We start from the raw sequence: 14,038 nt of genomic DNA, 5'->3' as shown, positions 1-14,038 counted from the left end.
CGAGATGGAGAGAGAGTATCCCAAGCAGGCTCCATGCTCAGTGTGGAGCCCAGTGTGGGGCTCGATCTCACCAACTGTGAGATCATGACCTGAGCTGAAATCAAGAGTTGGATGCTTAACTGAGTCACCCAGGAGCCCTGAAAACCAGTATTTATCTAATGCAATGCTTTTCAGCCTTCCAAAGCTAATCCCCCTATCTGATAAGCAGGAAAATCTCATGTCCCTCCAAGATTTGGGGGAGATGTGTCTCAGTTATGAATCCATCTTCCGCATAACCTCATCAGATAAGATTTTTTTTAACTTTCTGCAATTTGTAATGTGAAAACTTACACACTTTTTCATTCTCCCAATAAAAATCTCAACTAATTTTTTCAAAATTTCTGTCAAGATTCTAACATGCCCACGACCTCAATTTTATCTGTAACCTACCCTGAGTTGATAATCACTTTTTAGATAAGCTATATTCTTAAAAATTTTAACCAAAATGACATTAAAACATTTCTTTAAAAATAATTGACTGTGGAAGGGGTGCCTGGGTAGTCAGTCGGTTGGGTGTCTGACTCTTGATTTTGGCTCAGGTCACAATCTCATGGTTTGTGAGACCAGGTTCCACATTGGGCTCCACACTAAGCGTGGAACCTGCTTAAGATTCTCTCTCTCCCTCTGCCCGTCTCCCCTATTCACGCTCTCTTCTCTAAAATAAAAATAAAATAAAACAAAATAAACTGACTGTGAAAAACAATCTAAAGGCAATTTATTCTCAATAACATATCCCTCCTTAAGGACAGACTTCAAACCTCATAACACATGTCCCCCCGTCCCCCAAAAAACCCTTTAAAGATGAGGGAGAAGAAACTGAGTTTGAAAACCACCTTTATTTTACTTCTGGGTTCCCCCATTCAGAATATTTCCATTCCCTCCGTTTTTTAAATTTTCCTTTTAGCAGAAATATAGACCCCTCTCTGTTCTTTCAACAATTAATTAAAGCGAAGTGACAATCTCCTCTCCTAATCCTGGGAAATTAATACTAAGTTTGGAAGACACACAGTAGTTGAAGACCAGGAGATCTCTCTCTGGTCTCAGGACGATGAATGGGACGTACAGCATGGGGCCTGGGAACTCGGCTTCTGCTGGCAGGGCCAGGCGGCAGTTTCAGGCAGCTGTCCTGTGGATCTGTAAGTGCTCCCTGGGGGGGGACGGAACTGTAAGTGCTCCCTGGGGGGGGGACGGAACTCCATCATCAGAGTTAATAAAGCAGGACACAGAGAAGCCCGGGCTCCCACCGCACAACCCACCCCTCGGCTCCTTCCTCCCACCTCCGCATTCAGACACTGGTTATCTGGAAGCTTCCCCGATGGCACGATGACACCCCTCATTTTACGGGATCTCCCGCACACCGCAGATTTTACACGGCAACCTCATGTCTACAAGCTTGTCGGCTCCATTGTTCCAGTAACATTTTGCTCACTTTGAGTCTCCGTGTCACGTTTTGGTAATTCTTGCAATATTTCAAACTTTTCCATTGTTGTTATATTTGTTGCGGCAATCTGCGATGAGTGATCTTTGATGTTACATAATTGTTTTGTCGTGTGTTCTGACTGCTCCATCAACCAGTTGTCCCCCTCTTTCTCACTCTCCCTGATCCCTGAAACACAACAATATTGAAATGAGGCCAATTAGTAACCCTACAGTGGCCTCTAAGTGCCTGTGTGAAAGGAAGAGTCACACATCTCTCACTTGAAATCAGAAGCTGGAAATGATTAACCTCAGTGAGGAAGGCATATTGAAAGCTGAGAGAAGCCAAAAGCTAGGCCTCTTGCCCCGAACGGTTAGGCAAGTTGTGAATGTAAAGGAAAAATTCTTGAAGGACATTAAAAGTGCTACTCCAGTGAACACACACATAAGAGAAACAGCCTCACTGCTGACAAGGAGAAAGTCTTCGTGGCCGGCAGAGAAGATCCAACCGGCCACAACCTTCCCTGGGGGCAAAGTCTAATCCAGAGCAAGGCCCTCACTCTCTTCACTTCCGTGAAGGCTGAGAGAGGTAGGGAAGCCACAGAAGACAGGTTGGAAGCTAGCAGAGGTTGGTTCGTGAGGCTTAAGGGAAGACAAGACACCTTCTCCATGACACGAAACTACAAGGCGAAGCAGCGAGTGCTGACGTAGAAGCTCCAGCAAGTTCTCCAGAAGCTCCAGCTGCGATCGTTAATGAAGGTGGCTCCACCAAACAACAGATTTTCAGTGTGGATGCAACGGCCTTATATCAGAAGAAGATGCCATCTAGGACTTTCTTAGCTGGAGAGAAGTCAATGTCTGGCTTCAAAGGACAGGTTGACTCTGTTGGTAGGGGCTAATGCAGCTGCTGGCTTCAAGTGGAAGCCTGTGCTCATGTGCCACTCTGAAAATCCTAGGGCCTTTAAGAATTATGCTCAACCTACTCTGCCTGTGCTCTGTCAGTGATGTAACAAAGTCCGGACAGTACTTGTGTTTACAACATGGTACACGAAATACTGCAAACCCAAACACTGTTGAGACCTACTGCTCAGAAAAAAAAAATGATTCCTTTCAAAATATTGCTGCTCGTTGACAATGCATCTGGTCACCCAAGAATTCTGATGGAGATGTACGAGACTGATGTTGTTTACACACCTACTGACACAGCATCCATTCTGCAGCCCATGCATCTAGACATAATTTCAACTTTCAGGTCTTATTATTTAAGAAATACATTTTGTAAGGCTATAGCTGCCACAGATAGGGATTCCTCCGACGGATCTGGGCAAGTAAATTGAAAACCTTCTGGAAAGGCTTCACCATTCTGGACGCCAATAAGAACATTCATGATTCATGAGAAGAGGTCAGAATACCAACATGAACAGGAGTTTGGAAGAAATTGATCCCAACCCTCCTGGATGACTTTGAGGGGTTCAAGACTTCAGGAGAGGAAGTCACTGCAGATGTGGTGGAAACAGCAAGAGAACAGGAAGCGGAGCCTGAAAATGGGATTGAATTGATGAAATCTCATGATCAAACTGTAACAGATGAAGAGTTGCTTCTTGGGAAGAGCACAGAAAGCGGTTCCCCGAGACAGTGCCTCCTACTGGCGGAGGAGATTGTTGAAATGACAACAAAGGATTTGGAATATTACCTACACTCAGCTGACAGCGCAGCAGCGGGTTTTGAGAAGACTCCAATTTTGAAAGAAGCTCTGCTGTGGGAAAAAGTCATCAAATGGCATCACCAGCTACAGAGAAATCGGTTGTGATAGAAGAGTCCATTGATGTAGCAAACTTCTCCGTTGTCTTATTTTGAGAAATTGCCACAGCCACCCCAACCTTCAGCGGCCACCAGTCAGCACCGTCGACATTGAGGCAAGACCCTCCACCAGCAAAAAGATTACAGTTCACTGAAAGCTCAGGTGGCAGCATTTTTTAGCGACATTTTTAAAATTAAGGTATGTGCATTGTTTTTTTTAGACATAATGCTGCTGCACACTTAACAGACTATTGCATGGTGTAAAGAGAGCTTTTATACACACAGGGAAACAAAAACATTCATTTGACTTGCTTTATTGTGATATCCATTTTACGGCAGTGCTGGGGAACCAAACTGGCACTATCTCTGAGGTACGGCTGTATTCAGAAACATTTTCAGACCAGAAACGGTTGGGGCTATGACACGAATTCTTATATTCCTAGTTCCTGGCACTTAGTAGGTCCTCAAAACATTTTTAATACATAAATGAACAAATAAGCCAACCAACATACTAGTGTGAAGAGGGAGAAATATGTGGATTTTCAACCTTAATAAAAAATATCCTTATTGGTCATCCCCCTCTAAGGGAGGGAGTGGATACAGAGGCGCTGAATCGTAAGAATTCCCTGTGAATGTTATTGGTAATCAGTGAAACCCCAGTTTAGATCTCTATAAATCCAGGATTTAAGTGAATTCTGACACAGGCTGGATTAGTTTTACCTGCTATTAACTAGTAATGATGGGCAAATCACTTAGCGTCTCAGAGATTAGTTTCCTTATTTATAAAACGAGGGTAATATGGCCTTTTTCAAATATAAGGTGTCATATTGCAAAACACGCCATTATTTATGTGTGTTCATCAGATATTGTTACATAACAAATTGCCCCCCAAACTCAGCAGCTTAAAACCACATTTATCTCACAGGCTTTCTGAGAGTCAAAAATCTGGAAGTGGCTTGGCTGGGTGGTTCTTGCTCAGGGTTTCTCATGAGGCTGCAGTCATCCGCAGGTTTGACTGAGGCCGGAGGACCCGTTTCCAAGATATCTCTCTCACATGGCTATTAGCAAGAAGCCAAGTGGGTCCCTCCAGAAGGCTGTCCGAATGTCCTCACGACAGGACAGCTGGTCTCCCCCAGAGTGAGTGGTTGAAGCGGGGCGCGGGGGGGGGGGGGTAGAGTGGATGTAGAAGCCTGGCCCCAAGATGCCGTTTATAAACCGAGGCTTGAAAGTGACACACTCACACTTCTGCTTGTGTCGTTTTGGTCACACAGACCAACCCAGATACAATGTGGGAGGGAACTACCCAAAAGCATGAATCGAGGAGGCGGGATCACTGCAGGACATCCTGGAAGCGGGCTACCAACCATGCGGCACTAACAAAGGAACCTAGATAATCGTACCATGACGACGCTTAGTACTTAGGACATTTTGTACTGTATTAACCGTACCTTTTATTTTCTGATGCTTTGACCTATTAGGACCTCACTGACCTTACAGGGACTGCCCCTCCCAGGGTCAGCTAACTCCTAGAGACAGCAAACAACTCCCTGGGAGTGTGCCTTTACACGCACACCAACCAATGCGGAGCCAATGCCCCAACCACCTCCTATATGGTGCTCTCACACTCTGGGCCACTATCCAGCTGCCCTAATCACCTCAGAGCCAGGTATCAGACAACTAGGGGCAGCCCCTATGTCGCAGAGCTCACCGAAATTATTCAGATTAGCCAATCCCAAGCCTTCTCAGCCTGCCTTGCCTGTTGTAGAAACCACAATAAAGGCTCTCACCCACATTTTCCCCTGGCTCCTCGACCTCCCGATTGACCCAGCTGCCTCCCCATGGGGCCTGATATGCCCTGCCCCGTTTCTAGAGACGTGTAGGTAAAACAGACTTCTTCCTTCATGACAGTCATTTCCATCTCTGTGTGTCTTACCGTATCGAGTTAAAACAAACCCTACTAGTACCCTTAAAACATATGCATATTCAAAGAGCATTTTAGGCCTTTTTTTTTTTTTTTTTTTGATTTAGAGGTATTAGGGGGACACTGAAGAACATCCAGTGTCATTAGTATTTCTCATTCAACTTAGGCTCTAGTTTTCATTTTCTTCCTATTTTGAATCACGTGCCCCTGGAAGTGAATCGGCTTCTGTTCAGAGTCAGCAGGAAGTTTGTGACCAGTTCACACCTTAATGATTAGTCCTGCGCTTTGCATGAATTGGTCACACAAGGCCTCTCGTTGCATTACAACTTCTTCCATTTATTCCGAGGCCTGTGACAGTCTCCTCTTCCTTCACTTGCCTTGTTGGTTGTGTGACAGGCGGTCCTTTTCCACGAAACTCAGTATGCCAGTAAAACTTCATTTGCCAGTGGTTATCTTAGTTCCAAAAAGCACTCGGTGGCTGCTCTGCAAAAAAACGTGGCCTCACGTTCATTCCTTCAGTGGCAAAGCTTTGCTTCGCTGATACCAAAATTAACCACGCTGCTCGCTTCCGCACCTTTCTGTATATAAAATAACCTTTCAACACCAAATCCTAGGATACTCTTTTTGAAGACACTTCAAAGAGCATGGACATTTAACACATGTGGTATCCCCAATGCACATTACTCAACAGCAATGAGGACAACGTGAAGAGCATGCTCAGTGTGAACCCGCACAGGCGACGACAGCGGTGACGTTGTGGTTGCCGACGGACACTGACGAGATCCCCATATTGGATACACTCCAATTTTGAAAAATGCATCTCAGAATCGATGAAATGAAGGAATACCTTCCAATATAAGGTGCTTACCTAGCTCCTGACCCCAGAGTGAGCACTTAGTAAACGTTCATGATCAACGACAACAAACTGTCAGCAAACAAGGCTCCTTTGAATCCAATGTATTTGGCCACAAAGAGGGTTAGGGATGTTCTGGTCTTCTCAGAACAGAGACTGTGGTGGCAGAATGGCACCCCCTCAAAAGCCACCGGTGTCCTGTGTAGGGGCTGGGCCTAGAGAAGGGGCAAGCTTGTGTTTCTGGATCAGCAAGGAACAAAGAGGCACCACCAGGGCTGGGTGCGGTCTCTGTGACATTGAGGCGGGGGGAGCCTCCCCCACAGGCCAGGAAATCTAGGGAGAGAATGGAAGCTAGGATTTATTGGCTACTTCCTGTATGAAGAGCTTCAACTAATACTCATTTACTGCTCACATCAGCCCTGCCGAGCAGACGTTACCCCATTTTACAGAGAAACTGAAACTCGGTAAAATTCTTATTATCAAGCAAGCCCAAGGATACAGAGCTAGCAGGTGACAGGGACAGGCCCTACTCATAAGCCTGACCTGTTCCCATAGTTCTGTCAGGACAACGTGGGTAAAGAATGAGTCCTACTATGCATCTCTCTATCCTCCCATGTTATTTCTGCCTCTGGTAATCAAATGTTGTATGATGGAGAGAGTCTTCAGAATTTTTCCTTTCTTTGCTTTCTTTTTTTTCTTTTTTTAAACAACAGAGGGTTATAGCTATAAAGGGTATACACTGAGCAGATTGATGTTGTAAACAAAATTGCCCTCTGGAACATCAAAATCATTTAATATGCTCAATTCCTTTCGAAGCACGTATTGCAGAGAACCGTTATGCTGATTACCAATAATTATAATCCATTCATTAAGAAAAGTCTCCAAGGGTTTCTACAAAGGAACACTTCATGGCTGAGATGCAGTTACTCTGTGTACTTGAAAAATAATGAAGCTACCGTTCTTTTAAAAATTATCTAATTTAGGCTTTTCACTGATTTAATACTGTGCTTCTCTACAAGGACTCTGAATGAAAGAGACTAAATTTAAATGGAGCCTTTCTCTCAAAGGCCCAGAACGGCTTGGCCCTGATCATTGACACATCAGCCCCTGCAGAATAGGGATGAGAAGAGAGTTCCAGGCAAGAATTTAGATCTGAAAGATAAATCCCCTGAAGTCTCTGCTTTTCTTAAACATTTTTGGTTCCAAAGAGCTTGATTCTCCAAAGATTCTTGAAGTTCACTGGATATCTGTAGAAAGAAGGCACTAGAATTTACTGAGAGGAGCCTAAAATCCTTTAGAAACAAAGTTAATATAAACACACAGGGGTTGTGAACTTCATATGGCTCAAGTGCTCAATGAGCTCAGTGCTTTATCGCTCATTTTAGTTACATCCTTTTAGCTATAAGAAACACCCAGGCCAGTACAGGTATGGCTGAAGGGGGCTATCAGAGAGCCAGGAATCTTACTGAAATCAGAGAACAGGAGTCATAACTGGGCCTTTTCAAACCCAACCTAATAAGATACCCAGCCAGCAGGAATTTCCTGACTCTTTCCACGGAGGACCTGCCTTTCTCTTTGCATCTATTAATTTGCTTTCAATTATAAGAAACAACAACAACAACAACAACAAATCAATTCAAAGTGGCTTAAACAGTATGGAAGCTTATTGTCTCCCAGAACCGGAAACCCAGATGTAGGATGGGTTATACGGTTGAGTGATCCAGCCAACCAACTACGTTATCTACGATCCGGGTTCTTTCCTCTCTACTCTGCCATCCAGTTCAGCTCCCTCCTCAAGGAATTTTGTTTTTTTTTAATTTGTTTTTACCATTTGTTTATTTTTGAGAGAGAGAGAGAGAGAGAGAGCGAGCATGAGCAGGGGAGGGGCAGAGACAAAGGGAGATACAGAATCCAAAGCAGGCTCCAGGCTCCGAGCTGTCAGCACAGAGCCCCGTGTGGGGCTTGAACTCACAGGCCACAAGATCATGACCTCAGCCGAAGTGGGACACTTCACCGACTGAACGTCCCAGGCACCCCTGGCTGATTCTTTTTGAATAGGATCATTGGGTGGTGGGTTGTGGAACTGTGGGCCACATGGTTCCTCACAGACATTTTCAAAAGAGAAATGTTTCCCCCACAGTTCCAGAAACCTCTACCTTACAGTATCATTGACCTGACAGAAGTCACACGACATTCGTAAACTAACCCCTTCTGCCCGCTGGTCTTGACCTAGTTCTAGTCACTAACATGGAGTAAGGGATCACCACGGTTGGTAAGGCAAAGTCAGATATGTGGGCGCTATGGGGAGAGGTGGGGGCTGGAAAAAAGGAAAACTGGAAATAGTTCCTAAGTTATTGCCTGCAGTAAATGGGTAAACGCTGAAGCCATCTGGAAACTCTGGGAGGAAAACAATGGGTTAGAGGTGGGGAGTGAGACTCAAGAGCCCAGTTTTGGAGATGCTGGTTTTGAAATGCCTATTAGATATTCAAATGAAGATGCCAGGTAAGCCATGGGATATATGAATTTGGAGGTCCAGGAAGGCATCAGGGCTGGGGTTATAATTTTGCGAATCATCAGCATATAGCTAGAATATAAAACCAGGGAAATGGACAAAATCAATTAAAGAAATGGTATACAGAGGAAATGAGGAGAGAATCCAAGGCCAAGGGCTGGGGCACTCTAGCATCTAAAGGTAGAGCCGAGAAGCCAGCAAAGGGGACCAACGAGCAACCATCAGCAAGGCAGGAAGAAAACCAGAAACTCGTACTGTCCCGGAAACCAAGAAAAGCAAGTGCTTCCTGACAGAGAAAGAAATGAATTATGCCCGATGTCGGGCTGCTGAGCACAAAAGGGATGAGAGGTGTGTGAACGGGCAACATGGAGTCCCTGGTGGCTGGGACAAGTACCGTGTCAGTGGAGGGGGGACTAAAACCCATCTGGAGTGGGCTGAGGAAAAATAGGACGTGGTGGGGTGAAAACATTTAATTTAAACAACTCTTTTGAGAAGTTTTTCTGTGAAGGGTAACAGAGAGGTGGGCAGTAACTGAAGGGGGAGAAGAGGCCAAAGCAGGAGGTTTTAAAGAAAAAAGATCTGCGGCCCCTGGGTGGCTCAGTAGGTTGATAGTCTGACTTCGGCTCAGGTCATGATCTCACGGTCCGTGAGTTCGAGTCCCACATTGGACTCTGTGCTGACAGCTCAGAGCCTGAAACCTGCTTCAGATCCTGTGTCTCCCTCTCTCTCCCTCTCTCTCCCTATGCCCCTCCCTTTCTTGCACTCTGTCTCTCTCTCTCTCTCTCTCAAAAATAAATATACATTAAAAAAAAAAAAAAAAAGATAAAGAAGATCGTAAGGGTGCCTGGCTGGCTCAGTCAGTAGATCATGCAACTCTTGATCTCAGTGCTGTGTGTTCAAGCCCCTTGTCGGGTGGAAAGATTACTTAAAAATAAAATCTTTAAAAAAAGATAAAAGAAAAAAAGAACTTCCTAAAGTGTATCTAATGTGCTAGTAGAAATGACCTATCAAGAGGAAGATACAGTAAAGAATAATTGCAGGAGTGAAGAAGTTGAGAAGTCTAGAAGAGACAGGATTCAGTGAGCACGGGGAGGAGTTGGCCTTTTAGGGAAGCAAGGGTTCTGGGCTCCGGAGGAAAAGCAGGCAAGGAACATAGACACAAGTCATGGGGTTGACATGGTGAAAGAAAGATAAGGCAATTCCCCCACGTGATTGTTTCCGCTTCCGTCTGGAAGCGGGTGGCAAGGTGATCAGGGAGAAAAGGAAGGTGGGCTTTGGAAGAGGAATGGTGTCAAACGGCAATTTCAGCGAGTGGGAGAGTAAACAGAGCAGGAAAGCGTATGAGAATTGCTTGGGGAGTTAGACGACATGGAAGATAGAAGATATGACCAGGAGAATGGAGGAGTAAGGCGACAGGAAGTACACATTAAGCTTCAGAAAGGCTAGGACACCGCCCAGGGTCACAGACCTAATGGGCAGAAGGGCGGGGATTCCCACTGCGGCCCGAGTGACTCCACGCTCCCCAGTCCCTCAGGTACAGTCCAAGCAACCTGGCACAGAAGAAAGCTGCAGGTGAAGGGCTTCAACCACGGAAGGTTGGTTGAGTCCCCACAAACGTGTGACTGCTTTGGGATCCTGATTTTGTCATGACCTACGAAGAATCTAGGAGAATGCCTCAGTATTTCATCCTTCCAGAAGCCCAGTGAGGTCATTCAAACCCTCCTCTTCTCCTCTGGATTACCACCACTGGCTTGTCGGCCCGCCTCCAAATCATCTTCCAGACTGCTAAAGACAGTCTTTGTGAAATCTGGATCACGTCTTCCACCGCACAAACCCTAACACCACACACAAGACTTCTCTTCATGATTCGGTCACACTCCCCTGGCCTCCCCTCAGCCTGTGCCGCAGCCGTATTCGTTACCATTCCACGGCCCTGACAACCCTGTTCACGCTTCCGCGCCTTTGTGCGTGCTGGCTCTCTCCTCGAAACGTCCCCGGCCCTGGTCCACACAACAGACTCCCGTTTGTCCGGCTCCAGTGTCCCTTCCCCAGTATGGCTCTCCTCCTCCACCTCTCCTTCATCCTTCTCCACTGTTCCCAGAGAACCGCTACTGGGGCTTCTGCCATTCTGCATTATAATTCCCTTTATTGGTCTATCTGTCTCATCCGCCAGATCTCAGCACGGCATCTACCCGACCCATAGCTGGCGCTCAAATCCTGTGCTGCACGCTGAATGAGAATGAATGCAGCCGTTCGATACTGAGGATGAGGAAATTAGCTGAACTGTTTGTGGTGGGACTCTGTATCTCCTATCACATTGGTTATGTTCCCAAGGGAGGTCGATCTGGATGGCGGAGGGATACGGAATCCATCTGTTCGCATCCGTGACTCCACAACCTGCTCTGAAATCCAACATTTCAAGCTGCTGTCAAAGTCAGGTGCTACCAAACAAGCTGACTTCATAAGCGGGGGATACGCTGTGCGGATGAGACAGAAGCAGCCTCACGAGCCCGCCGGAGGACACCGGCTGAGACCGCACAGGAGGAGGCTGGCTGGGGGCCAGCAGGTGTTCGGAGGAGCTGTGACAGCCGGGCCATCCAGGAGCAGTCAGTCTGATCTCTTTAGGGACACGTGGAGCCTGCCAGCTCTCACGACCCAACTGCCGTGCGTGCCACACAGTGTCTGTATCCGCTACAGCCCCAGAGAACGGATCACTCTCCCACCTGCATGACACAGACCGTGCAGATGGGAGCGTGCTTCCACATGACAATGTGCATTTATGCCCGGCCCCTCCAGCTGTAACGACTACCAGGACAAAACCCCAGGGAAGACGACAATCCTGACAGATAACGGTCTTCCGTGCTGGCACATACCACTCCGCTCTCCCCAGGGCAGCTGCTGGAGCCATGGCCTCCAGTCCCTTTCACAGTCCCTCCTGGAACCACAAATGTAAAAAGTATTCGGTGAGACCGGGACAGAAGGCAGTCAGCAAACAGGATATATTTAAGTAAGAAAATACCAAGGCTTTATTTGTGTTTTCTTTATATAAAGATAGCCCTGCTGTCGGCTACATGGAAAGATGGACACAGTTCCCGTGAGCAAAGATGTACCCACTTCAGACCGCATACCATAACGCCAAAGAATGGACATGAAGGGGGGAAAGGTGTAATGCTGTCATCTTCATATCCAATAAAATGCAAAAAAGAACAAAAACTAACCGGACTTAATTAATGCTGGGCATTCCCACAGGGAAAGGACCAGAGGACTTGCAATCAATCAGTAGTTGGATACGATAAAAGTTCCATTTGGCTGGGCCACCCTCGCTCCTCTCTCCGGCTCTCCCCAACTGAGGTATAACCATCTGGAACCAACAAAGCCGGTAGGCAGGAGCTTTTGCTTCAGAGTCCACTGAGACAAGAAGGGGGCAACGTTTCGGAAGACCAGGTAACGGGGCTCTGGTGAGGCACCTACGTGCAGCAGTGTCGCATGTGGAAGTTGACAACGTACTCGGCATTAGTCCTCTGCACGGAAATAGCAAAAGGCTCAAAAGGGTGAAAGGTGAATGCAACAAGGCGCCGCACTGTGTGGTTGATGGGGCGGCCCAGTAAGCCTGCCTGGATCTCAAACTTGAGCAGACCAGAGTCCCGGGCATAGAACCTAAACAGAACAAGGAGAGAAAGAGAGGATGGTACAGAGATATTCACCACCACTTTGCAATCCGCTCAGCACGGGAACGCGGCAACTCTAACTCAATCTTACTCACGGGATCTCCTCTTACATCAGCCTCAGGGTATCAGAATTGCGAAACCACCTTTGTCTGAGCTGCTCGTTATATGCACGGGGTCACTGTGAATTTTACTGTGCTGTCCTGAGTCACTGGCTCCTTTCTCTTTCCCAAGATAACCCTTAGTTACAGCCTTAACTCCAGCCTCCTCTTTTCCAGACACGCTGCCCCAAGAGTATCTAGACCAGAGCTAGAAATGAAATGCAAGCCACGTGTACACTTTTAAATTTCCAAGTAGTCACATTTAAAAAAGGTAAAAAGAGAAAGGTGAAATTAATTTTAATAAAATATTCTGTTTAACCCAATATTGGCATCCAAAATACTATCATTTCAACCTATAATTCATGTAAAAAAATATTAATGAGCTATTTCATTCTTTTTTTTTGTATTAAGTCTTTGAAATCTGATGTGTGACACTTGAGCACATGTCGACTTGGACTAGTCACATCTTAAATGCTTAACAGCCACATGCAGCTAGTGGCTCCGATATAGGACAGTGTAGATCTAGACCCATATTTGAGTTAAGAACAAACTCTTTTGAAAGGTTCTTCTTTTTCACACCCAAAAACAAAATACTAACTAGTCTGACATTTTTCATCGAATAATTCCATTCATCCCCATACTTAAATACATTTTCCCATATGCAAAGTAAGTGTCCTCTGGAATCAGGAACTAGAGATGTTCAGGGGGGTTGGGGCTGAATTAGGGTAAGTTCCAGAAAAATGAGAACTCTGAAATAGAGAGCTCTGTAATTTCCCTTTTGGAAAACAAACATATGTACCCATAAAGATACTCATAATCCCATTTCCAAGAATTTCTATCCTCAGAATTTAATCCAAATGAAGTTAATAGTGATGTGAATAAAGACGGCTACTCTATCAAAGCTCTAATGTAAAAATGCAGACCGAGAATAAAGGCTCAGCAACAGGGGAAGAGTTAAATCAACTGTGGTGCATCTAACTGAGGGAACAATATGCTGTCATCAGGACTGCTATTCGGAGGACTATGTAACAACACAGAAAAACATTTATAAAATACAAGCCGACTACAAAGTATTACGCTAACCAGGATGACAACTTGGCACGTGCAAACCTGCAGAACGACAAAGACGAGACTGGAATACACAATACAGGTGTTCAAGTCACAGCATTTCCTCTTCCAGTGCCTCTAATATCCTTACATTTCTCATTTTAAATTAAAAATAAGTGAAAAACCCCTGTAGTCAGGGGCAATAGCCATTTCCAAATTTGTCACTTAGGTTAATCTTTTCAAATCAGAGGCAGGTCAGAAAGGAGGGGAGTGTATCTCACACTAGTTGACAATATCAAGTGAGGCCCACGATATGCTTTTATGCGTGAAAACCACATTCACCTCACCCACATAGTCCCCAACACACAAAGGGCCTGTAAGCAAAGCCAGTTGTCTGAGCTTCTAAATCTAATTACCAGTTTACAGGAAATATGAGAGACTGAGAAAAATAGTAAATACTACTCCAGGGATGCGGTGAGCAAACTTCAGAATGTGGGAAACACTACAGGACAAGCAACATGGTTTCTTCAACAATTTCACTGCAAGGAAAAGAGGAAGGAAGCGGAACATATAGAATAAAACGGACTTAAGGGAGAAGCGACCAAATACAATGTATGAACCCTGTTCAGATCCTGATGGGAACACGTGGAACCATAAAAGAATATTTACAAGACAACAGGGAAA

General features: G+C 45.6%; 1 protein-coding gene across 15 annotated transcripts in view; it reads right to left on the bottom strand.

Annotated features, from left to right (window-relative positions):
- Positions 1 to 14,038, bottom strand: part of DET1 (DET1 partner of COP1 E3 ubiquitin ligase) — a 93,670-nt gene that overhangs the window by 23,594 nt on the left and 56,038 nt on the right. The window contains exon 10 of one of the 15 annotated variants that reach the window (XM_015535788.2): positions 735 to 1,645. The exons of 13 other annotated variants lie outside the window; for them this stretch is intronic. In XM_015535788.2, coding sequence (XP_015391274.1) covers positions 1,630 to 1,645 — 16 coding nt within the window. In that variant the 3' untranslated portion in view covers positions 735 to 1,629. Of the gene's footprint in view, positions 1 to 734; positions 1,646 to 11,541; positions 12,199 to 14,038 lie in introns of those variants that run through there. One more of the 15 variants, XM_015535786.2, reaches the window with a different exon arrangement.

Source organism: Panthera tigris, chromosome B3, assembly GCF_018350195.1.
Source record: "Panthera tigris isolate Pti1 chromosome B3, P.tigris_Pti1_mat1.1, whole genome shotgun sequence".
Lineage (NCBI taxonomy): Eukaryota > Metazoa > Chordata > Mammalia > Carnivora > Felidae > Panthera > Panthera tigris.
Note: the sequence above shows the minus strand (reverse complement) of the source record. Positions and strands in the feature narration are given on the sequence as shown.